This window comes from Tupaia chinensis, unplaced genomic scaffold, assembly GCF_000334495.1.
Source record: "Tupaia chinensis unplaced genomic scaffold, TupChi_1.0 Scaffold139484_1, whole genome shotgun sequence".
Classification (NCBI taxonomy): domain Eukaryota; kingdom Metazoa; phylum Chordata; class Mammalia; order Scandentia; family Tupaiidae; genus Tupaia; species Tupaia belangeri.
Window position 1 is genome coordinate 583,598 of NW_006199369.1, and position 25,450 is coordinate 609,047.

At 42.4% G+C, this 25,450-nt stretch overlaps 1 protein-coding gene across 1 annotated transcript in view; it reads left to right on the forward strand.

Annotated features, from left to right (window-relative positions):
• Positions 1-25,450, forward strand: part of ABCA13 (ATP binding cassette subfamily A member 13) — a 500,786-nt gene that overhangs the window by 108,750 nt on the left and 366,586 nt on the right. The window contains 4 exon segments of the mRNA XM_014593022.1: positions 5,444-5,607; positions 7,066-7,145; positions 7,860-7,981; positions 22,169-22,363. Coding sequence (XP_014448508.1) covers positions 5,444-5,607; positions 7,066-7,145; positions 7,860-7,981; positions 22,169-22,363 — 561 coding nt within the window.

Sequence of the window (25,450 nt, forward strand, 5' to 3'; positions counted from 1 at the left end):
TGCAGAACCCCCATCATGAGGGTGTGGGAGACCTCACCTCTGGGGAAAGTGAGGAGGAAGTGGGGGCTGCTGATTCTCCCCCAGTGCTCTTGACTCTCGGTGGAGTGGTATGTGAGCACAGGAAGTCCTGAAGGGCCTCTAGAGAGAATTTGTAGTGCCCATGGTTTGTCATCTTACAGTGATTTATTTATTCTTATTTCCAGTTTGTGCAGATCTTTGTCAGGTATTAATTGTGGATAAAGAAAAAGAAACTCATGGGACCAGCAGTTGGCATAATGTCTATGTCGCTGGACTCCCATATAGTCTACCACGGTTTGAGTTCTGGACCCAGTGGCTTAAAATCACGCAGTGCACATGTGCGTGTGTGCCCCAGATCCTAAGAGAAGAATGAAGGATAGGGAATTGTGGCGTGGCCATTCTCCCTAGGGGGGTGATTTCTCTCTCTCTCTCTCTCTCTCTCTCTGTCTTTCTAGAAAGTGCATGCACCCTATAGCAAAAGCCTCTCAAAAAAAAATAGAAAAAATACTCACAATTTTTAAGTGCTGAGTTTTTGAGTTTATGATAATAAAAACAGGACAGAGATTCCAGCTTTCAAAACAACTGACTCAAAGACTGTATTTCTAGTTCAAATTATTGTTTTATTGTCAACAATTCCTAATAACAGTTAGGTTGGTTTTGATAAAGAGCAGAAGTTCCTTCTTTGATGACAAAAATAGAACAGCACCAAGCTTTTAGGATGGCTCTATAGTTCAAGGGCTTCAAGAATGTGAGACTTTTAGAAATATAAATCTTTTCTATTCTCTGCGAGATGAAGTTCCCAGTACCCAAAGGAGGGAGGTGAAGGCCATAATATCAGTTTTAGTTTCTCAGTATCTAAATAAATATATTCTAATATGTAATTTTCTCTTACCAACATGTAGTTCTTACTAGAAGTGCGTCTCCACCAATTGCACTGATAGGACGAAGGCTGTCATGTCAGCTCCTTATCCTTCCCACTCTTGATCCCAAACAGTAGAAAACAGCCATAAGGAGCTGAATGGGGGTTGGAAACTAAAGGGCAAACATGACAGCAGGTGCCCAGTGAGTCCCAGCACTTTTGTGAAAAGCTGAATCAGAGAATGTGGCTAAACTCCCTGTTAAACAGGCGGCTTCTGCCTCCTTAAATCTAGACAGAAGAATTGGGTCCTTGTGTCCCTTTGGACCTACCTAGGTACTTGCTTGTCTAGTTCCCGTGTGATCACAGACCTGTGCTAGCCAGAGAAGGCATCTGACACGTGTACCTCTTCATGTGGTGGTCTTACCCTCAGGGCTGTCATTTCAGTCTCTGTGACGGACTCTTCTCCGAACATGCAGCCTAGGCAGGCTGTGCCGAGGGAAGCCGAACTGTTCTTCTAGTACTCCTTTCCTCTGGGGAGGGAAGTGCACTTTCCTACAGCATAATCCCCTCTGTGGCAAGGATCATTTTGCTAAATTTAAGAATGAAGATGGATTCTGGAACTAGAGAAGGGGAGAAGGATAGGAACATGAGGAGAATTTGGTTACTAGATACAAGAGTGCAGGTAGACAAGGGGAATGGGTTCTAGAGTGCCACAGCACCTGCAGAGCGACGATCATTGCTGTCAATGTCTATTTCAAACATAGGAGAGCAGATTTTAATGTGCCCAACACAAAGTAGTTATAAATGTTGGACATGGTGGATACGTTCTTGCCTTGATTTGACGATTACACAAAGTCTACATGCTTTGAAAAACACGCTGTGCTCCGTAAATACAAGGGGTCTTCCAAAAGTTCATGGAAAATGCATATCAGGAACAAACCAGGCATAAGTATCAATTTTTACACCACAATATAGTCACAGTTTACTTCCATTTGTTTCCATAAACATTTGAAATGCCCTTGTGTGTACAACTATTATATGTAAATTAGAAATTATGATAGGAAGAAAAGAAAAAAATAACATTCGTAGCAAGAGTAATGTAAGTGCAGTGAATTAAATTTAATTTGCACATAATTACAAATACAAACCAGAGTTCCTTTTGTATGGGTTCATTTCAGTCTATGTTCTCAAGAGCAGTTGGCCCCTCACAGTCCAATCACTTATGCCTCTGTGTTGGTTGTATCTGTGCACTGTGTGCTCTGAGGAGGGACCACTTTGGAGGACAGGGAGTATTAGACTTGGGAGATGTTGGGGAGAGAGAATTGGGGAACGGTTACAGAGGTCCACACTCAGGCAGAAGAGCAGTCTGGAAACAGAAGGGGTGGCTATGTACATGACCAGAAACGGACTCCTCAGTTGGAGCCCGGGATTGCACCTCCCACCTGCCACTGAGCACATACACTGCCTGAGCCTGGCATCCTGTCCTTCCTGCTTTCCCAGGATCATATTCAGACTTGGAACAGGTCTGGACACCTATCCTTGGGCCAGTGAGTGAGAGTGAAGGCAGAGGAGGCTGTGTCTCCAAGGACAGAGGTGGCAGTGGAAACCTAAGTAAAGAGCATGGGGTCTGTGGCCTTGAGTCCTGCCACAAAGTTCGAAATGAAGACTTTCTGAGTCGACTGCTCCCTCTAAGACTCTGTAGGCAGCAGGACCATTGTACTGTGGGCTCCTGCCAAGGCCATGACTTCCATGCCTCTCTTGGTTCACTTGCAGCATCAGCACAGATGACGACGACTCCCTTCCCAATCCCTTCTCTACTCTGCTTCTAGGACCTCCCCGGTGTTCTTCTGACATCCTTGGCAAACCTATCTTTATCTCCAGCCCTGATTTCTCCACATGCTGGAGGGTCCCAGGCTGTCTCCAGACCTTCCTCTTCTCTGTCCATCCACATTCATTTACAGCCTAGAAATTCCTATTATTTCCTGATAACTTCCAATCATCCTTCTCCATCCGGGACTTCCCCTCATCCTGGGCCAGTTTGTTCAGCTCTCTCGTGACATCTCCACTTACTTGCCACACAGGCCTTTCAACTAACACATCTGGAAAAGAACTGGATCTTCCCACCCACATCTGGCATTCTTTGCTTCAGATGTCAGGAGTAACAACCTTGGCGTCCTATTTACCCTTTTCCACTTTTCTCTGTTAGCGAACAGTTCATTCTGCCTGCTAAATGTTCCCAGAATCAGGCACTGTTCCACCACCTCTACCAGCACCTCCTGGAACTTAGCCTCTGTCACAGTTCACCCATGTGGGTCTGATGCCCTCCCAGCTCTCTCCTCCTTTCCTTGGCTCAGTCCTCCATCCAGTAGCCAGAGTGGTCCTCCCAAAGACCAGCAGATCAGGGCACTCCTCTGCCAAAAGCCTCCTGGTGTAGTGCAACCTCAGTCAGAGTAAGTGCTTTTCTCCACCATGCCATCACCTCTGCACCCACCTGAGGGTCTTTGCACCTGCAGTATCCTATCCTTTGCCTGCAGCATGCTTCTCTGACAACAAGGAAAAAAATGTGACACTCCCCCACAAACCTCTAGCACTGCCCCCTTCTGCCTGAGTGCTCTTCCCATCACCTGACATGGGCTGACTCCCCGGTCCCTGTGACTGTTTGCAACCCTGCTTCTACATTAACATGCAAACCTCACGAGGCCCGGAGATTTGGTTTCCTGCGTTCATTCTAGGCCCAGCACCTGGTTTGTGCCTGGTAGGTGCTTAGTAACAGTTGTGATGAGTGAGTCATTTTGAAGCAATGAATGAATGAGGAATTTTGTAGGATTTCTGCTCAAATTCCTCCCCCCACCCCCAAGTCACCTGGAGAAAAAAAATGAAACTGGAAAGAGAACCACAATGGATGAATTAGAGTCAGAAAGTAGTATGCTATGTAAGGAGGCTCCACCCGGCTTGGTTCGCTGCAGGGTGAGATTTCAGAGATTCAGTGGTGGTGCTGGTGGTGTGAGTTTGGGTGGTGTAATCACATGTTGATGCTCATCAGTTTCTGGGAAGTCTTCACCCTCTACTCAGGTTCTCTTCTGCTGTGCCCAGGGACCCATGTCTGGTGGGTTCCAGAGCTCCAGGCTCCTGGTCTTGACATTTTAGCAGCCTTCACATTTGTTTTAAGTTCATCTATTTTATTCAGGATAGAGAATATGTACACACATATTATAGAGAGAGGGAGAGAGAATTGCCCTCGACAGGGTCTTGTCACGCTGTAACCCCCTTACCTGGGCCCTCCACTTGTCAGAGTCTTGGGTATGTGCCCAAACACCCAGCCTGTTTTAAGCTGACCCAGGGATTTGAACCTGGTTGGCCACTGTGACTTCTAGCACTGCAGTTTACTTTCCTACTGACTGTACAACCACACTGGGCCTAAGATTCTGCATGAAGATGAGATAATATAATGTGTTTTTTTTTTGTGGTTTTTATTTTTATGATTTATTTCACTTAGCAGGTGTTCTAGGTTCATCCTTGTTATGCAAGTAACATTAATTCCTTCTTTTTAGGGCTGAATAATATTCCATTGAATATAGGTAACATTTTCTTTATCTACTCATCCATTGATGGACATTTAGGTTGACCCCATATCTTGGATCCTATGGTGGTTGTATTTGTTAAGTTTTTGTGAGGACTCTCCATACTGTATTCCGTACTGGCTAGACTAATTTACATTCCCACTAATGGTGCAAAGGTTCCTTTATCTTCACACCCTCTCATCAATTGTTATCTCTTACCTTTTGATAATAAGCATTCTAACATGCGTGAGATGATATCGTATTGTGTGTTTCAAGTTTATTTTTTGAGTCAGAGAATTAAAAGAGAGAGAGAGAGACAGAGATGGTGCCCCGACAGAGTCTTGATTCCATGATCCATCCCCAGCCTTAACCAGTCCCAGATCATAGGCAGGCACATGCTTAGTGTGCACAGGGAGGTCTCTGAACACAAACCTGGAACTTTCCCATGGGGTGTGCCTTGCAGATCATCACCTTTTACCTCAGTGCCAGACTGGCCCCTCACTGTGGTTTTGAATTGCACTTCCCGGATGGTGAGTGCTGTTGAACACCTTTTCATATACCTGTGGACCTCTGTAGGTCTTCTCTAGAGAGGTGTTTCATCAGCTCCTTTGCTTATTTTTGAAACTGTGTTATTTGTTTTCTTACTGGTGAGTTGAATTCCTAGGAACTGAGCTCCAGGGAGTGAAGTGGCAGGTCATCCAGTGAGTTGGGACATTCTCTGCCATGTGTTAGGAAACTTGGTGATCTTGCTGTCCTGGCTAACAGGTGGGCCAGGAGTAAAAGCCCAGGCTCCCCTATTTTCCAGTCAAAGTCTCTTTCTATGACTCTGCAAGGCATAGAAGCAATTGAAGATGGCTATTCATTTTCTGTTCTTCCTGAAACTACAGAGTTAACTAGAAACTCACAAAGCATGTAATGCTTAGTGGGGGCATGTAGTTATCTGGAAGGCAGTCATAGCTCATAAGAATAATTTGTTTCTAACTTATATAATTGTTATGTTTTCTAGGAAATTAAAAAGATATGGTTCTCACCTGATCAGCTAAATTGTGAAAGTCTTAGCAGGAATCTTTCCAGCACCTTGAACATCTTCAAGAGCAACTTGGAAAAGGCCACTGACCAGGACTGCGTGTGCCAGCCCCTGCTGGAGACCATTCAGGATCATGTGCACATGTACGTCTCAACACGGATCCCGCGGTGTCACCAGCATTCTCATTCACAAGATGTCCAGCATTTTTATTATTTTTAAGTGTGTTTTTAGAAGCTTATTTAATCATTTTTTTATGACAGGGAGACAATAATCTCCAAGAAAGTCTGCGCTCTGCATCCTCCCCTAGTTTACACCAGCCAGGATCATGGGCACATGTGTGCCTGTGTCAGGATCTCCAGATGCAAACCTAGGACCTTCCTGGGTGGCTCAGCATCACCGGGCATTATGTTATATATTGGGCCACCACAGCTGGCACTCTGGGCATCTTTCTTTTTCTTTTTTTTTTGGGGGGGGGAGATTTTTGTTATAGGGTGCATGCATTCACCAGAGATACAGAGAGAGACAGAGAGACAGAAAGCGAGAAATCACCCCTCAGGGGGGATGGCCATGCTTCAGTTCCTTCTCCTCCAGTCACCTCTCAGGATTTTGGGCACACATGCACACATGCCTGGCGTGTGCTTTAAGCGAGGACTCAAAACATAGTTGCCTACATGACCGTCTAGTGACGTAACCATTATGCCAGGTGCTGGTCACTGTCTGGCGTTTTTCAATTTTGAACTTCAGACAATAGTCTGTACAGTATTTTATTGATATGCATATTCATATATGTCTTTTTCTAAATGACAATGTTTTCCATGACTAAGATTTTTTTTAAAGAATTATTTTATGTAACTTTATTTATTTATTTTAATTTGACCAGGGAGAGACAGAGTGAGCAAAAGAGAGAGAGAGAGAGTGAGAAAGCAAGTCACCAGGTCTGGGACTCAAACTGCGGTCAGCCATGTGGGAGTCCAGCATCCTTAACCACCACACCACCAGCCAGCCCCTCCATGACTAACATTTTAAATAGTAAAATGTAAGAGCAACATTAGCCTTCACTTCTCCAGTGGTGAAGGTATTAGATCAAATGTCCTGACCCAGCATTTCAATACGGCATTAGGTATGTTTTGTATGAACAGTCAAGTATGTTTTCAAAGTACCTTCCCGATGGACGGGTTTCGTTCTGTGTTCTCGAAGAGTAAACGAATCGAACAGGAAATCAGGGCCTTGGCAATCTGCAGGTGGCTGATTTGCAGAGAGACCGGCGTTCCTCTGACTTTCGCTGTCCCTGTTTCTCACACATCCCGTGATCTGTTCTACTCTCCTCACATTGTGTGAAAAGCCATTTATTATGCATCCTTATCCCCCTGATTCATCTTGCTTGGCAGCGGCTGTGAGGAAGAATATTGCAGTGTTGGTGTTAATGGATATTCACATACGGACGGTGTCGGGAGACATTGTGTGTCTAATTATCTGAAGAATTTTATGGAAATGTGATCTTGTTATCCAGCTCATCTCCTGGGAACTCAGGCAGTCTTACTCCAACATGGTTGCTGGTGCTTTATCTTGCCTAATTTAGCTTCAATTTTCTGCCATTTTAGGTTGGCCAAAAGCCTTGAAGAGACTTGGTCATCAGGGAATCCTATTGTGAGTTTTCTTAGCAGTTTCGCAGTAACAGGGGGTAAGTAGGTGGTTTTCCAAGTTGGCTCAATTAAAATTGAAATTTATGTTTTCATAAAATATATTACTGAAATAAAACATATAAAGGACAAGTGATGCTACGTGTGATAAATAATTTGGAACTTGGCTGGTCTGATGTATTTGAGGTTTCTAAGGGAAGGCCTACAACTCTGGAGTACCAAAATTAAGGAGGAAGGAAGAGGACCTTCTGTGGGCTGGATTTTGTTTAGGCTTTGCATCTTGGAAGCGCAGTCTGATGTCAGAATTTCCATTTGTTCGACTGTTCAATCTATGCAATTCCTGCCATTCCCTGCAGCATCAGTGTACCAAATCTGAAGAATCTTGGCCAACCTTTATATGACACCCTTGTTAAAAATATGAGATGAGCAGATGCATGGAGAAAAGTGAGTTTCCTAGGAACTTGGTCCCTTGTTTCCTAAGAAAAAGCTTTTTCTAAAAGACATCCTAAAATATATAGATCTCAGGAAGAATGAACAAGTGGCCAGAAAATATGACAAAGTCTGGGCCCTTGTTTACATGTAGGATGAATTTTCTCAGTTACTCCTACAGAGTAAGCTATGACTTGATTCAGTGTCCACAGGATGGACAAAAGAAAGGAACTTATCCTTGCCAGGATGTAATATCAGTTTTTTTCCACAGCAGTAATAATCTACACACAGATCATACAGTCTCCTTTGTTTTGCTTATGTTTTAGATGTCAAAGTAAAAGACTTGCTGAAGAATATCACCAAACTAACTGAAGAGCTTCACTCTTCTATCCACATGTCAGCTGAGACTATCAGTAGTATTCTGGAAGCAAATATTTCCCACGCAAAGGTACAGGGCAGCTTTCTTGTTTGTTCACTCTGTTTACCCAAGGAGCCCTTAGCCAATCTGACACTGTTGGCCTGCTTGCTTTGCTATTCCCTCTCTCTCCTCCCATGGCTGGGGCAACGGGCTCTGTACAAATGATGGAGATGGAGGCAGAAGCTTAATCTGAAAGCGAGCAAGGAACCCACGGGCATCACTGTCCCATGGCCAAACTTCGGGGCCTTTAGTTTCATAACATTGGGGTTAGAAAAGATAAAATTGGTGATGATATTTATTCGAAATATTTCTAACCCTGACACATGACACTGCAGAAGGTTTCTGCTTGGTTGCAAAATTCTTAAAAAAAAAATACACACATATTGGGTCATTGGACAAGTCATCATAAATTTTCTGTTTTTCTATGCAAAAATAGATCATGACGTCTCTGACGACCAAATATATGTATGTGTGTGTACATACACATATGTACATATACATATATATGCTGAATATGTAAAAATTACATATGGATATATAAAAATCAATCATGATTTCCTTTAAGTGGAGAGTAACCAAAGGATGGACTGTATGCTCCATTTGTGGCTCACTGTGAAAGCAAATGGAAATGATAGTGGTGTTGTCTCTGGGTAGCCTAGCAGCACTGGCTGATAAAACTATCGAAGAGTCACTGCAGCCACCCAAGGGCTAAGACATCCTGGGTGGCACTGGGACAGGCTTACTCATGGAGCAGGGGATAGGTGAACTTCCTGACAGCCACAGCAAGTATCACCCGGATCCTTGGCAGGTGCTTTCTGAAACATACTTTTAGCACTTCCCGGTGGGGTTTTGCCTTCCTGTATAGAGAATCTTCCAGAAATAGTAACCCCTTACATGGCTGACAAGAGAACATTGCCGCTGACAATAAACTGGGCCTCAGAACACATTCAATCTCATGTCAGTTCTGGTTAGTTTGGGATAAATGCATGCTTGACAGGTAGACTAATTGAGAATTAATCTAACTGAAAAGGAAAAAAAGTAAACTAGAAGCTAAGAATCCAAAATTCGAATTACAGTATCAATAAACTACTTGCATCAAGGAAAAATGTCAGTTTCACTTATTAAGCATCACAAATGCCCACAGGTGTTACTTTGGGGGTTTGGGCAGAACTATTTTGAACGTTGCTGACTGGGTCAGCAATCAACCACTAGATGGCACTGTCGTTCTATCGTTCTATCAGCCGGCTTCTGAGAGACGTATAGATAGTTTTGCGGTACTTTTTACTTTCTGTTTGTGTGTATTCCTCTGCCTCTCTGGCAATGCAAGTCATTGTGGTCACCTACAAAGCTGAACAGTTGGGAAACTGGAAAGAATATTTCTTTAAAAAGTTGCATTTTTGCTATTCAAATAAATAATGAGGCTATTTGCTTTGGTAGCAAATGTTTCCATGAATCCACAGGTATCTCTGGAGCTTGGGTAAAGAATTCTTATCTAATTGGGGGGGGGGCACCCTGGCCTCAGGATTTTCTCTGTTGTCAGGGTGACAGCAGCTCCATCTTTCTCCCTGGACGTCTCTTCCACAGTTTATACATATATATGCTGAATATGTAAAAATTACATATGGATATATAAAAATCAATCATGATTTCCTTTAAGTGGAGAGTAACCAAAGGATGGACTGTATGCTCCATTTGTGGCTCACTGTGAAAGCAAATGGAAATGATAGTGGTGTTGTCTCTGGGTAGCCTAGCAGCACTGGCTGATAAAACTATCGAAGAGTCACTGCAGCCACCCAAGGGCTAAGACATCCTGGGTGGCACTGGGACAGGCTTACTCATGGAGCAGGGGATAGGTGAACTTCCTGACAGCCACAGCAAGTATCACCCGGATCCTTGGCAGGTGCTTTCTGAAACATACTTTTAGCACTTCCCGGTGGGGTTTTGCCTTCCTGTATAGAGAATCTTCCAGAAATAGTAACCCCTTACATGGCTGACAAGAGAACATTGCCGCTGACAATAAACTGGGCCTCAGAACACATTCAATCTCATGTCAGTTCTGGTTAGTTTGGGATAAATGCATGCTTGACAGGTAGACTAATTGAGAATTAATCTAACTGAAAAGGAAAAAAAGTAAACTAGAAGCTAAGAATCCAAAATTCGAATTACAGTATCAATAAACTACTTGCATCAAGGAAAAATGTCAGTTTCACTTATTAAGCATCACAAATGCCCACAGGTGTTACTTTGGGGGTTTGGGCAGAACTATTTTGAACGTTGCTGACTGGGTCAGCAATCAACCACTAGATGGCACTGTCGTTCTATCGTTCTATCAGCCGGCTTCTGAGAGACGTATAGATAGTTTTGCGGTACTTTTTACTTTCTGTTTGTGTGTATTCCTCTGCCTCTCTGGCAATGCAAGTCATTGTGGTCACCTACAAAGCTGAACAGTTGGGAAACTGGAAAGAATATTTCTTTAAAAAGTTGCATTTTTGCTATTCAAATAAATAATGAGGCTATTTGCTTTGGTAGCAAATGTTTCCATGAATCCACAGGTATCTCTGGAGCTTGGGTAAAGAATTCTTATCTAATTGGGGGGGGGGCACCCTGGCCTCAGGATTTTCTCTGTTGTCAGGGTGACAGCAGCTCCATCTTTCTCCCTGGACGTCTCTTCCACAGTTTTAGACACTTGCAAATGTATCACACCAGATTTGTAGTCCAAGCTGTTGGGGGTCTGCAGGGAATACTTTCTGTGGTGCTAGGGACTTGCCAAAATCATGAATGTGCCTTCATTCATTCATTCACTTACATTTTCATGTAGGTCAGATTGGTTCCAAAGCCGGGTGTCAATGTCTCTGCTCTAAGACAATAAGTGTGCTGTGGGGGACAACACAGTAAGTACGTAAATGACAGGCAGTTCAAGCTCAGAGACTAGAAAGTTCTGTGAAGCATGCTAATGCAGTGCTGGGGATGGTGGTCACGGGAAAGCTCACTGAGCAGGTGACATTGGTGGTGAACTGAGCTGTGTGAAGAGCTGCCTGAGAGGGAGTCACAGACAGACCAGCGTCAGGGGAGTGCAGAAGGAGCCTAGGTGGGCTGAGATGCTAATCCTGACCCATCTTCTGGTTCTTCCCTGCCCTTTCCCATGCTACCGAGGACCTACCAGGGTGCCTGTGAGGAGCTCCTCTCTCTTGCAGACTCCTTGCTCCAACATCAGTCTCATCCAATTAAAGCCCTAAATCACAGACTTACGGAGCTGTTGGGCCCTGGGGTCCATCTGGCTGGCCTCTCTGGGGTTTGACTCCTCCACCGCTTGGAGCCCTGCGTTTTAGACATTTATCCTAATCAACAGTCACTTCCTTCTTGTATTGGGCCAAAGTTTTATTCTTTTAAAATGAGCAATGAGATTATAGAGTCAGGACTCAGACATATAGAGAGAGCCATCAAAGGGCCTGTCTATCCCTGCTAGACACTCATGCAGCATTTGGGTGACACTGGTCTCCTGCTTGGTGGATGAGCATTATAGTCCTCAGCAGAATTATCTTCCCCTCCCCGTGATTTTTAAGGAAGAAAGAAGAGGGGTCTCCCAGAGTCCGGGTCTCTTCTGAGAGGCTCTTTGAAAGGGTGAGGGATTCTGAGACACTTTGTTATTTCTTCTGGGCAGAAATGATGGCATTTAGTAAATCTGGTCAAATTTTCCTGTCTCACTTAAGACTGGTCCTATGGGCTGGTTCTGTTCTGTTACCTCATGAACAATGCCCTGGTATAATTTGGGGAGTGAGAGATTTCTTATAGGAATTTAGCAACACTGCATGCTCCATTTCTTGTAGCTCATAGAGTTAGTCTAAAGACAGTTATTGGTGTAACTCAACATCAGTGTAGACACCGATCAAATCTATTCAATCTGGCTTTTTACTCTCCCAAGAATTAATGCATGCCTTCAGTTAGGGATTTCTGGAACCATGCAGAGGAATCGAGTAGATGTCTTCTGAAAGATGCCACTTACAATGTGGATGGAGTATCTTATCCTGAAAGGAGCTCATGTTAAGCTGACCCCTCGACCCACCACCATGTCATAAGGTTGGAGTTTATGGTCCTTTTTTCCAAGGTTCCTGGAATGAAGCACTCAGGTCTGTCCTCTACCACCATCTCATTCTCCAGGGCCTAGTACACCAAGAGCTCTTAGAACTCGAGTGTCTCTTATTTGATGGTTCTCCCAGGGTGTTCGCAGTAAATGTGCTAGGTTCTAATCAGCAGTCACTAAAATGAAGTGCAATTCCAGCTATTCTCCCTACATAGTGAGTTAGCATTCTCTAGGTTCAGGAAATCACATTGCTTATTTGTTTACTTAGAATTCTGAGAAATAAATATTGTGTTAAGGGCATTCATGTCTTATTTAACTCCCTCTGAGAAAGATATTCCCCTTCCTCCACAGCTAAGTAGGGTACTGTAAAAAGTCATAGCTTGGGGGAGGGTCTGAACTCAAACCCAGGCCTTAAGATTCCAACTGAACTATGCTTTTGGCATGTCATGTTGCTTCAGTTCACCGTGAGTTAATGGTTCTGAGTAAATGGCTGCTTTCAGGTGGGTTATCCTTTTTCTCTGTTTGCAGTTACATAAATATTTTGAACCTAAATTTCAGGATTAGCATAGATCTCTGCAAATAAACTGCTAAAACTTCTTTGGCCAACTGCTTTAACTTTCAAGGTATTTTTAATCTTCATTCTTCTTCGCAAATTTCATCTGTCCCTTTCAACTTTGTCAGCAACCAGGGAGATGAGTGTATCTTCTGAAGCTTTGTTCAAAATGCTAATGCAGGATGTATAGCAATTTAATGTATAAATAAGAATAATAATACAAAATAATGAAATATTTTATAAAAAAGATGCTAATGCAGGCCAGCAAGTGATTGCGGTAGTCAAGTTGCGGTAGTCAAAAATGCATGGGTTATGAGAAGTGCCGCTAATGATGTATTGATGACAAGCGCTAGGACTAGATTAATTATTTTCTCCTGAGGTTTTATTGGGACTTACTAATTGGAAACCAGTTGCACTAGGTATACTAAGAGAATTAAGATCCTCCTCAATAAATTGAGACATAAAAGAATAGTCACACTATGTCTACGAAATGTCTGTACTAAAGCCAAAATGATGACTGGATGTGAAGTGAAATTTGAGTTGGCGTATAAAGCAGACTGTTAAGAATGTTGAGTCAATGATTACATGAAGGCCATGAAATCCTGTGGCTATAAAGAATGTAGAGCCATTTACTCTGTCTGAGATGATAAAGGATGTTTCAAAGTACTCAGACACTTGAAGAATAGCAAAGTATGCTTCTAATAATATTGTAATAAATAGTGCTTGTATTATATTTTTTTCAGTTTCCTTCTATTAGACTGTGGTGTGCTCAGGTAATGGATACTCCTGAGGCTACTAGCACAGAAGTGTTGAGTAATGGAATGTCTAACGGGTTGAGTAGACTGATACCTGTTGGTGGTCAGAATTCTCCTAGTTCAGGAGTAGGTGCTAGGCTTGAATGGTAGAAGGCTCAGAAAAAGCCTGCAAAAAAGAATACTTCTGAAATAATAAAAAGAACTATTCCATATTGTAAGCCTTTTTGTACAATTGAGGTGTGGTGACCTTGGAATGTACCTTCATGTACAATATCTCGTCATCATTGATATATGGTAAGGAGATTAGTAATTAGTCCTAGAATAAGTAGAATGTTAGAGTTAAGGTGGTTAAAGTGCTGAATTTGACATGGCTGACTCTGCCTTAGTTTTGGACCCGGTGGCTTAAAATACACGCCAAGTGCATATGCATGTGTGTCCCAAATACTGAAAGAAGTGTGGAGGATAAGGGATTGTGGTCTGACCATCCATCCTGGGATATAATTTCTCACTTTCCCTTTCTGTCTGTCTCTCTCCAGTGAGCACATGCACTCTATGGTATAGAAAAAAAATCTAAAAAAAAGTAAAGATGATCTTGAAGAGTGATACCATAGTAGTAAGATACCAACTATCAACCATACATCATTGGTTTGGATTCTTAAATCAGTCACAATATGTCTGTCTGGGGTAGTCTGGTAGCTTAAATTAGCCTAATACATTTGCCATCAAAAGCAAATAACTGTCTTGATAATGCCCATTTATGGTGACGTTATCAACATGATTTCCAGCAATCTTTTTTTTCTTCAAGAGTCTCGCACCACCAATTAAGTAATTCATGATCAGAATTCTTCCAGAACAGATGTTATTATTTGTTGGTAATATACAAAGTTTGCTTTAAAAAATAAAACGGGGGTAGTTTTAATTTCTTAAAAATTATCATCATTAGGGACCAGCAGTTGGTGTAATGGCTATGTCACTGAATTCCCATGTGGTCGACCATGGTTCGAGTCCCGGACCCGGTAGCTTAAACTCACGCCGGGCACGTGTGCATGCATGCCCAAGATCCGGAGAGGAGAGTGGAGGAGAAGGGATTGCGGCGTCACCATACCCCCTGGGGGCGTGATTTCTCGCTTTTTGTCTCTCTGTCTCTCTATGTCTTTCTGGCGAGCGCATGTGCCCTATAGCAAAAAATAAAACAAAACAAAACAAAACAAAAAAACAAAAAAAAAACTCTCCAAAAAAAAAAAATTATCATCATCAGTAAAAGTTGTACCCTGTCTGAGGCACTGAGGCATGAAAGGAGAGAAGGAACTAGAAATGGTGGCACACAAACTAGGGGAGGAGAATTCTCAAGAACTGTAACCAGCAAATGCCTGTCTCATGGGTGGGAGGCCAGCCTGCCTAGCAAAGCACAGACTGGGGAGAGGGAGCAGTGGGCAGCCCACAGAGTGTAACCTGATTCTTTGTCTGTTTATGTTTTCATTTAATCCACTACCTGTTTAGTCTAGGTAACTTGTATATGTTGTATATATCCAAAAATGTGTCCATTTCATCTAGCTTTTCTAGTTTATTGGCATATAGCTGCTCATAGTATTCTCTCTCTCTTTCTCTCTCTCGTTATTTCTGGCACATTGGTTTTAATTTATCAGCCTCATTACAGATTTATCTATCTGGTTCCTTTTTCTGTTTTTCTTGATTAGCCTAACTAATAATTTCTCAATTTTATTTTTTCTTCTCAAAAGGCCAGCTTTTTGTTTCCTTTTATTATCTATTTGATTTATTTCAGCTCTAATCTTTACTATTTCTCTTATCATGATTTTTTATTGTTGTTGTTGCTTTTCCAGTTCCTTGAGATAGAATGTTAAGTTATTTATTTGCCACATTTTAATTTATATTTTTATTCTTATGAGCACTAATGACTATGAACTTACCTCTAATGACTGGTTTTGTTATGTCCCAAATGTTGTGTAGAGTAGTGTGTTCACAATAGTTACTTTCAATGACTCTTTTTTTTCAATCTCAATTTCATCAGTAGTTTGAAATTCATCCAGTAGTGGGTTGTTTTCGTGTTTTTATATTTTCGTTTTCATTTCTTTTTTTTTTTATTTTTGGAGAGATTTTCACTGTAGGGCGCGTGCGCTCGCCAGACAGACAGAGAGAGAGAGACATAGAGACAGAAAGCGAGAAATCACCCCCCAGGGGGGATGGTCACGCTGCAATCCCTTCTCTTCCATTCTCCTCTCGGGATCTTGGGCACGCACTCACACACGCCCGGCGTGAGTTTTAAGCCACCGGGTCCGGGACACGAACCACGGTCGACTACGTGGGAGTCCAGCGACACAGCCATTACGCTAACTGCTGGTTCCCTAGTTTACATTTCTTAAGAGAGATTTTTTTGCTATAGGACACACGCACTCACTGGAGAGACAGAGACAGAAAGCAGGAAATCATCCCCAATGGGAGATGCCATGCTGCAACCCTTCTATTCCATTTGCCTCTTGGGATCTTGGGCACACACACACACAGACACACACACACACACACACACATGTGCTCAGCATGAATGTCAAGTCTCCAGGTCTGGGACTTGAACTTCAGTTGATGATGTGAGAGTCCAGCAACATAACCATTATGCCATCTGCTGGTACTGTTTTTGTGTATTTTTGAGAAGAGAAGAAGCTGAGTATAGTTTTTATACTTTAAAATTTGTAGAGGTTTGTTTTGAAGCCTATTATGTAGTCCATCTTTAAAAATGTTCCATGTAGAGAAAACTGTGTGTTTTGTAGTTGTTGGGTAGAATGTTTTATATATGTTGGTCAGGTCCCTTTGGTTTATGGTATCAATTAGCTCCTGTGTCTGTCTGTTTTTTGTCTAGATGACCTGTCTAGTGGTGACAGTGAGGTGTTGAAATCCCCCAAAACTAGTGTGTTTCAGTTTATATCTCCCTCTAGATATAGCAGTCTTTCTTTTATATATTTGTGGGCCCTAGCATTTTCCACATAAATATTTATGATTGTTAGATATTCTTGGTGAATTAATCATTTTAGAACTATGTACTGTCCTCTTCATCTCTTTTTACCTTAAAGTCTATTTTATCTGATATCACTATTGCAACTCTTGCCTTTTTATCCATTTTCATTTGCATGAAACAACTTTTTCCTGCCCTTCACTTTCAGTCTATGTATACCTTTGTCAACGGGGTGTGTTTTTTTGTAAGCAACACAGAGGGTTCCTGTTTTTTTTTTTTTTTTTTTTTCCCTTATCCATTGAGCCAATCTGTGTCTTTTAGTCTTTTAGTTAGAAAATTTCATCTATTAGCATTCAACGTTATTATTGATATGTGTGGACTTATTCCTCTCATCTTATTATTCTTTTTTTTTCTGGTTGTTTTATTTTCTTACTTTTATTTATCTTCCTTTAGTTTACAGGTATAGTATTGCCTTAAGTATTTCTCAGTGATCTGGACTACTGTATGCATATTATTTCAATTTTTGTTTATCTGGGAATTATTTTACTTCTCTTTCCCATTTGAAGGGTAATCTTGCTGAGTATAGGATTCTTGGTTGAAATCATTTTTCTGTCAGAGTTTTAAATATATCTTCCCATTCTTTCCTTGCCTGCATTGTTTCATTGGGAGGTTCAATATTAGTCTAATGGGGTAGCCTTTGTAGTTAACATGGTGTTTCTCTCTTGTCAGTTTAAGACTAATGTCTTTATCTTTAATTTTTATCATTTGGCTATAATGTACCTTAGAGAGGTTCTTATTATGTTAAATCCATTTGATGTTCTTTGTATTTCCTGGATTTAGATTTCCATATGCCTCTCTAAATTTGGAAAGTTTTCAGCTAATATGTCATGAAAGAGACTTTCTAAGCCTTTGGCTCTCTCTTCACCTTCAGGAATATCTATGCAAATATTCGGCCATGATGTTTATGATTTCCTGTATGTCAGCCTCATTTTTAAAGTTTTTTCTTTTTTCATTCTTGTCAATTATAACTATGTTAGAAATTTTGCCTTCAAGGTCAGAGATTCTTTCTTCTGCATAGACTGATCTGCTGTTAATACTTTTGAGGAAGATTTTTATTGACTGCATTATATTCCTTATCTGCAGAAGTTCTGTTTGATTCTCTTTGGTGTGTCTGTCTCTTTATGGAGCTTCTTCCTCAAGTCATGGCAAGATATTATAATCTAGAGCTCATTGTTTGTTTTCTCTTGCATTGCGTTGTGTGTAATTATGATAAATATCTTGAATGCTCATTCTGACATTTAAGTGACTTCCTGTGTTTTATCCAATATTGGTTTAGCATTTTTTTCTTTTTTTTTTTTTTTTGGTGGTGGGGAAAGTATTTTCTGGTTTTCTCATAGTTCTTAAGGCTCTGATTTAATTTTTGATCATCTGGTTATGTGTTCATTTTTTGCTAATTTTTTGAAGTAGGTTGCTATAGGTATGTGCTTCCCTTTTTTGTAAATTAGCTCTGTGCCCACTTCACTGTTCTACTGTGGGTGGCAGTGTGGAGTCCACAGTGGGAGTAGTGGATTCAGATTTATAGAGAAGAGTTTCTCTCTCTCTCTCTTCCTCTCTCTCTCTTTCTCTTTTTTTATTTTGGTGAGTTGAGTACGGGGAGAGAATTCCTCCAGAGTCTCACAGTGTTTAGATATTCTTCTATATACCCAGTCTTCTCTAGTCACTGTATGGCTAGGGGCTGAGCTTCTAGCTCTGCATTTGCAGGATAAGGGGTGGAGGTCTTGAGTAGGAAGCAATCCCTCCTCCCACACCCTAGGCTGGGGAGGGGCCTTTTGGTGAGAAATGGAGGCCAGGCAGCCCTGCTTTGCCTCCATTCCTTCTACATTTGCAATTGCAGGACTGGCAGGTCAGGGGGTCTTGAGGCTGAAGCAACTCCTCCTTCTGCACCCTTGTCTAGGCAGCGAGCTTTTGGCCACTCTATCTAATTCTTACTCATCTTTTTATTCAATATTCCTATAAGTCACATTTTTTTTCTGGAATAACTGATAGACATCTCAGTAATCTTGCTCATTATCAAGTGCTTACCTGGATTGTTCCCTATGCAGGGAGCTTTAGATCACATTTAATTCTCCTTTGCATCCTTGGTTCTTATTACCACCCCTGTGGTACAGATGAAAAAAAAATGGAGTCATAGAGATGTTAAGGAACTTACACAAAACCACCTAGCTAGAGCTGGAGTCAGGGTCCCACTAGAGGTGGGCCTTATGCTGGCCCCCTGTGCTTCTAGCTTACCACTTCTAGCTCTGTGACTCAGTTCTTGCAGGTGGCCCTCAGGCCTCCTCTGACTCTCTGATATCCTCTGTATAGGCCTCTTGGTTAGCAGGTTGACTTCTAGTAGGTCTCTGGAGTAGAGCCATGCTGACCCTCTAACATGTGTAGATGCCACTCTTAAAAATCCATTTACCATGGTTTTACTTTCCTGGTAAAGCTGGAAACCACCAGAATCACTGAGTTTTCCAGAAGTGAGTATTCTAGTTTTCATTCATTTCCTTCTTGGCCATCATGAGGCTGAAGGCAGTGCTTTTACTTGTGTGCCCTGTGCTTCTGACTCTAAACTTGTGGTTAGGTGGTGTGAGCCATCTCCCATGCCCCACTCCAGGTTGGGATTTCGGGAGATGTCCTGTAAACAAGCTCCTTTTAGCTTGTCAAGGCCCCACCCAGGAATATATATTGTTTCAAAGCCAGGTAAATATTGAATGTATGGATGCTGAACTGGCAGAGGTGTGAAGGCATCTACTCAGTGCCCTGATCCCCTGACTGTTTTCCAAGCCAGACACTGACATGCAAAAAGTGGTAGACACACATTGGCATGTGGAATGATTCACCTGAGCACCACCTACCTTGAAAGACACCTGCTTCACTTGGAAAAGGAATCACATGTGATGTTTCCAGTCAAGCAAACTGAGAGTTCTTTCTCTTATTTATCCCTCATCTGCTCTCACCTGCTTCCAAACTGTGAGAATACACATACAACTTGAAAGGGGTGAATAGGAAATCATTTTCTTGCTGGCCATGTAGAGGCCTAAGGAATTCACAGAATAGTCTTGGAAATAAATCCATGACTGGTCTATGGATCTTGCGGCCTAGGACGGTGGCTGTTCTGCAGGATCAGGGTGTGAGCATCCCTATTAGGTAAAAATTGGCAAAAGGGGATATGAAAAATCTCAGGGCAAATATTTTTATCTTGGGACTACATTCTAGGAGATATATTGATGTGATCTTACATGGGGACAACAGGATGTACCAGAAAATAATCAAGATGAAGGCCCTAATAATTAAGACAGATACGGAAAAAATTTCATTGGGTCAGTTGGGATTAATGCTCATGCAAAGCCCAGAGAAACTCCTCTGGAGAGGGGCATTTGGATGAGCCCTATTTCCAAGTGAAATTCCATACTGAAGCCCATTTTATGGAACTGATCAGACAGAGGTAGCTCTAATTAAAGCAAAGACTGGGTGCCCATATCCCACACGCAGGCCTTTCCTGCAGCCTGCCCTCTCCCTTCACAATGGGAAATGCTGGCAGTAAGGACAACTTTGCCACTGTGTGTCTGTGCCACTCAAGTCTCATATGATAAAGGCTTCTTGGTTAATTAGGTATGAAAACACTAACACTCTCCTCTAAGGATTCAAAACACACAGTAGCATGCTAGAGTATCAGAGCCATTTGTGTTAATTAATCTGTGTCACTCTGCTGGCCCATAGTACTCAGATATTTGGTTAAACATTTTTCTAAATGGCCCTGTCAAGACATTTTTAAAGATGTGATTAATATTTAAACCAGTAGTCTTTGAGTAAAGCAGATTACCCTTTAAAAAGTGGGTGGACGTCATTCCTTAAGTTGAAGGGCTCAGAGAAACAGTGCCAAAGTTCTCTAAGGACAGGAAAATTCTGCCTTTAGATGATCTTTGGATTCAAGTAACAACATCAACTCCTCCTGGGATCCCCAGCCTGTAGGCCCCTGTGAAGATTTTGGATTTGCCAGTTCTCAATTGTGTGAGCTAATTCCTTAAATGAACCTGTGTGTGCAGATATATACACAATACACACACACACACACACACACACACATACATGCATACATATGCACCCCACTGGTTCTGTTTCTCCAGAGAATCCTGACTAATATACCATTATATCTTTTAATGCTTTTTCGGGGGGCATCTTATGGCATATAAAAGCATCTGAGTTCTGCCCGATCATGGGGCTCCTAATAAGTGTGTAACAGCTCCTATTCACACACTTGGCCTCACCTGGCCTGAGCATTTCATAGCAGTCATACTCACCAAGAGTAAAATATAAAACAGGGAGTACACCTTTTGTGTTATTTTGCTTTGTAACTTGGCCTGTTACAAAGGTCATTAACTAAAAAGTCTGCTCCTGTCTTGCTATCAGAAATCCCTGAGGCCAAATGACTTATAAAGAATAGAGGTTTATTTGGTTCATGATTCTGGTAGCTAGAAAGTCCAAAGGTGTGGGGCCGTGGCATCAGGCTGCTCTCTGGTGCTATGTTACAATGTCACTGACAGAGCAGAGAGAATGGTGAGCATGTATAGAAAGAAAAAGGCCTGGGGCAGCCATCTTCCTTTTATAATAATAAGCTCGTATGAGAACAAACTTTTTTTTTTTTTGAGAGGTTTTTGCTATAGGGTGCGTGCGCTCGCCAGACAGACAGAGAGAGACAGAGAGATAGAATGCGAGAAATCATCCCCCAGGGGGGATGGCCATGCCGCAATCCCTTCTCCTCCATTCTCCTCTCGGGATCTTGGGCATGCACGCACACACACCTGGCGTGAGTTTAAGCCAGGACACGAACCGTGGTCGACTACGTGGGAGTCCAGCGACATAGCCATTATGCTAACTGCTGGTCCCGAGAACAAGCCCTTTTTCACAAGAGTTAAGACTGATGCTGTCTTGTGAGTAGTATTAATCCAATTATTAGAATAATACCTCCATGATCCAAACACCACCCACTAAACCTCAGCTCTTAGGACTCACAGCGCCATTATACTGGGGGCCATATTTCAGAGCATTAAGGTTTGGGGAAAAAACCATTTGTTCTCTCTCTCTCTCTCTTTTTCTTTCTCTCTCTCTCTCTTACACACACATGCATGCATACTCATTCCATGAGTAAATATTAGTTTTCAGAACAAATACATTTTTTAGCCATTTGTTCCCCCAAGCTTCATACTCTGAAATCTGTTTTAGACCAGAGCACATGCCCATGAAGATGTGCCTCAGAGTCTTTGATGGTAGGACCTGATACTAATACACTAGAGATACTAATACAAGATTTCTTTATTTCTCCTTCTGAGTCAATTTGATTTTTCTTTAAAAAAAACTATATAACAGGGGTTGGAATCCTGTTTTCAACCTGAAAATGGAGGAAGTAAAGTTAAAATCTCAGTTTTACACTGCTAACAAGGAGCAATAGAAGCTGATAAGCTGAAAACAAAGGATAAGATTTGATATTAGATGAACAAGACACAGACACTGGCAATTAGGGCCATATTAGGAGGGTGGGGCCAGCATTTAGATATATGCAGAGCATAGAGGACCAAGGGTTCTACCACATTGTGTCCAAGCCTTCAAACAAGAACACGTTGCACAAGAAGCCAGAGAGTCTGAAGAGTCTGGTGTACAATTTTGATGCATTCCATTCCCAGTGTTGGTAACAGAACAGAGGATTGGGTCCCCTGTGTGCCCAGGCTCTCAGGGCTTCTGAGCAATTATAGCCCTGTTCCTAAGGAGCTCAGTGCCCTGTGTTCTTGATGTGTTCCCTTCTGATCCTCCTGCTTCGCGACAGGTCATCTCCAGTGCCCTCACTGTAGCTTTGTCTGGAAAGTGTGACCCAGGAGTTCTTCGTCTCTTGCTCACTTTCCCTGAGGATGAAAAATCTTGGATTGCCATGAAGGAGCTCTGTGATTTGCCTGCGTCAAAAGTATATTCTCTAATTATGTTGATGAGCCGAAGCCTGAACCTGCGGACTTTCATTTACAAGGTAAGGAGACTGTGACCGTGGGGGACAGCTTGCAATCCACACAGGAGTCATTTCCCAGGGTAGAAACTGGTCCATGTCTGCTGCAGCATGAGGCCACCACTGCTGCATACCTCTGCAGCAGCCTTGGCCAACCTGTCTGCTGTTTTGGGCAGTGGGGCTTAAGAAGGCTTCATTGGAAGAAGGGTATTTGGGAGATTCTTTGAAGGTTCTTGGAGATGGGCTCATTGGGGCATTTGATACAGTTTTGGGGTGCTCTACAAACACCACCAGCAACTCCTTCTGCCAGGCCTTGTCTCCTGGTGAACACCTACCTAGAGTGTACTTGGGAAGTGCCCTCTCTAATCCTGAGCTCCCACTCTGATCTGGGACCTGTAGCCTCTGTCTCATCAGCTTTGCCAGGGCCTGCCCTAGAGAAGGTGCCTGCTCCTACATGTACCAGTCCTCCCTGCCCTGTAGCACCCCGGAACACACATACCGCCACAGTGGCGGGAGGGTGTGGAATTGTCTAAATACTGTAGCATATGTGGGAAGGAATGAGAAGCAGAGGCAAGGGGAGGTGGGGTAAGCCTATGCTCAACACTTTCCAGCTGGCCCTGCAGGATGGAGAAGGGGACAACGCAGTTCCCAGCCTTGGATTCCTGCTTTTGGGGCTGCCCTTTCCAGAAGTGTTTCTTTTTTGTGGACTCTACAGCTTGAATCTTTGTTTCCAGAGGTTTTACCCCATATCCTTAGGACAGCTTGCTCCAAATTCCATTGTTTTCCCCTTAAAGATGCATTTCATTACATAAGCACTGTGGGGTTGTGGGTGGGCCAGGGCTGGGAGGACACTCTTGGGTGTCTGGAAAGGGTGAGTTTGCCATCCCGAGGTTTGAGACCCTTCACAGTCTCCTTCCTTTCTGTTGCTTCAATAATCTAGCAGGTAAATATTGAATATCTTTCTCTCTCTCGCTCGCTCTCTCTCTCTCACACACACACATGCATACATACTCATTCCATGAGTATTAGTTTTCAGAACAAATACATTTTTTAATCCTATAAGGGAGATGATATTTTCCTAAATGTTCCCATATTTTGTGAGCCCATCTCTAGCTTAGTGAATGGGTGTTCTGGCTAGCCCTCCAGAGGGTTCAGTTCTGCACCTGCTTCCCATAGCCCTCTTCCAGCTTCACGATATGCTCATTGGGAAACAGAGGCAGCTCCATCAGCAGGCTGAGAGTTTAGTGGCCTCACTGTTACGTGCATAAAGACTACAGGTTTGAAATTAGTGCTTCTTTTTTTTTAATCTTTTTTTTTTTTTTTAATTTTGGAGAGGTTTTTGCTATAGGGCGTGTACGCTCACCAGAAAGACAGAGACAGAGAGATATAAAGTGAGAAATCACCCCCCCCCCCCTCCCAGGGGGGGTGGCCAGGCTGCAATACCTTTTCCTCCATTCTCCTCTTGGGATCTTGGGAACACATGCACATGTGCCTGGCGTGAGTTTAAGCAACCAGGTCCAGGACTTGAACCGTGGTCGGCTACATGGGAGTTCAGCGACATAGCCATTACACTAACTGTTGGTCCCTGAAATTAGTGCTCTTTAGGGCCCAAATAATTACTTTGACAAGGGCCATCATCTGTGCAAAGATCTTTTGGAGGGTAAGTGATTCAAATATTTGGTTGCATTCTTTCTCTTGACTCACAATGAGAATGGCACCACATTAACAATAGCACCTGCTATTTATCAAGTACCTTCTATGTGCACAGCTCTATGGAAGTTGATTAATTCAATACCACTCAGAGATGGTATAGCCAAGTCTACAGTGATCAATGTCAACTTGGGCTTTACTCACTCCCATGCGCACAAACATTCTGTTCCACTCTGACGACAATGAACTCTGGGAGCCCTTTGCCCAATACGATGAGTTATGTTCATGCAGCTTGTTCATCTGGTCTTTTGGGGCCGTGAGTCCATCACAGCCACTCTGCACCATATGTCAGGGGTCGCCATGTGCCATTTCTGAAGTGTAGCTGCAATTAGAACAGCAAGTGGGAAAAGTGACAAGGCTACACTGTCTCTCCTGCTTGGCTATCTCTACTGTCCTCACGGCAGTCCGCCTCCTCATTAGCAGAGTCTGTGAAGGATGGAGCTTTGCTCTCGGGCCCCTCAGAGTCACTCGCAGAGCCAGCAGTTAAGTGGCAGGAGCAGAACCCTATGACCAAGATAAGAAGCGGGGACAATTAGGTTCCTCTGCCTACTGTTCAGACTGATAATTCAGTCTGCAAATAACAGAGAGAAGGAAGTGATTTGTAGGGATGGTTGCCATTGTCTGTAACGAGGTAGTGTTTGCTGATTTATCCATTCATCCAACAAACATTCAGCAACTAATATTGGCAGATGCTGTTCTACCCTGGTAGCTATATAAATGATCAAGACTGGAGAAAGCCCCTTCCTTTCCAGAATTTATGTACCAGAACTGAGAATACACAAATAATAAGTAAAATACATAGCGTGTTACGTACTTTTGAAGAGTACTGATAATTTTAAAGACCCTGGGTGAGATTCACAGTCCTGAACTTTTCTCACTGTGAGACTTCAGGAGATTTTTAATCTCTTCAAGTCTCAGTTTTCACATCTGCAAAATCGGTACTGAAATGCACATCCCTGTGTATTAAAATGACTAGAATGACGTGTAAATGTATGACTACAGTAAAGCAATAGATGGACGTAACTAACCACATATTTGCGTTCTTCTATTTTGAGCCTCTTCTCAAATCTCCACCTTGGTCTCCTCAAAGATACAAAGCAATATTTTGAAAGTGATTTGAATTTTAATGATGGATTACAGCTGTTCCTGGTATATATGTTAACAATACTAGTACAGTTTAGTACTGTTTTCTAAAACACTGAGCTACACATACTCCAATAAAGAGGATTTTTATATAGTACAACAAAGATGTCTCTGAAGTTCAAGAGAGAATAAAATCAAATAACCAAGTTTTCACTGCTCAGAAGAGGCTTGTGAGAGTAAAAATACAGGGCTGGTTATTTCATGTTTTTTTTTTTTTTTTTTTTTTTTTTTTTTTTTTTTTTTTTTTCTTTTTTTGAC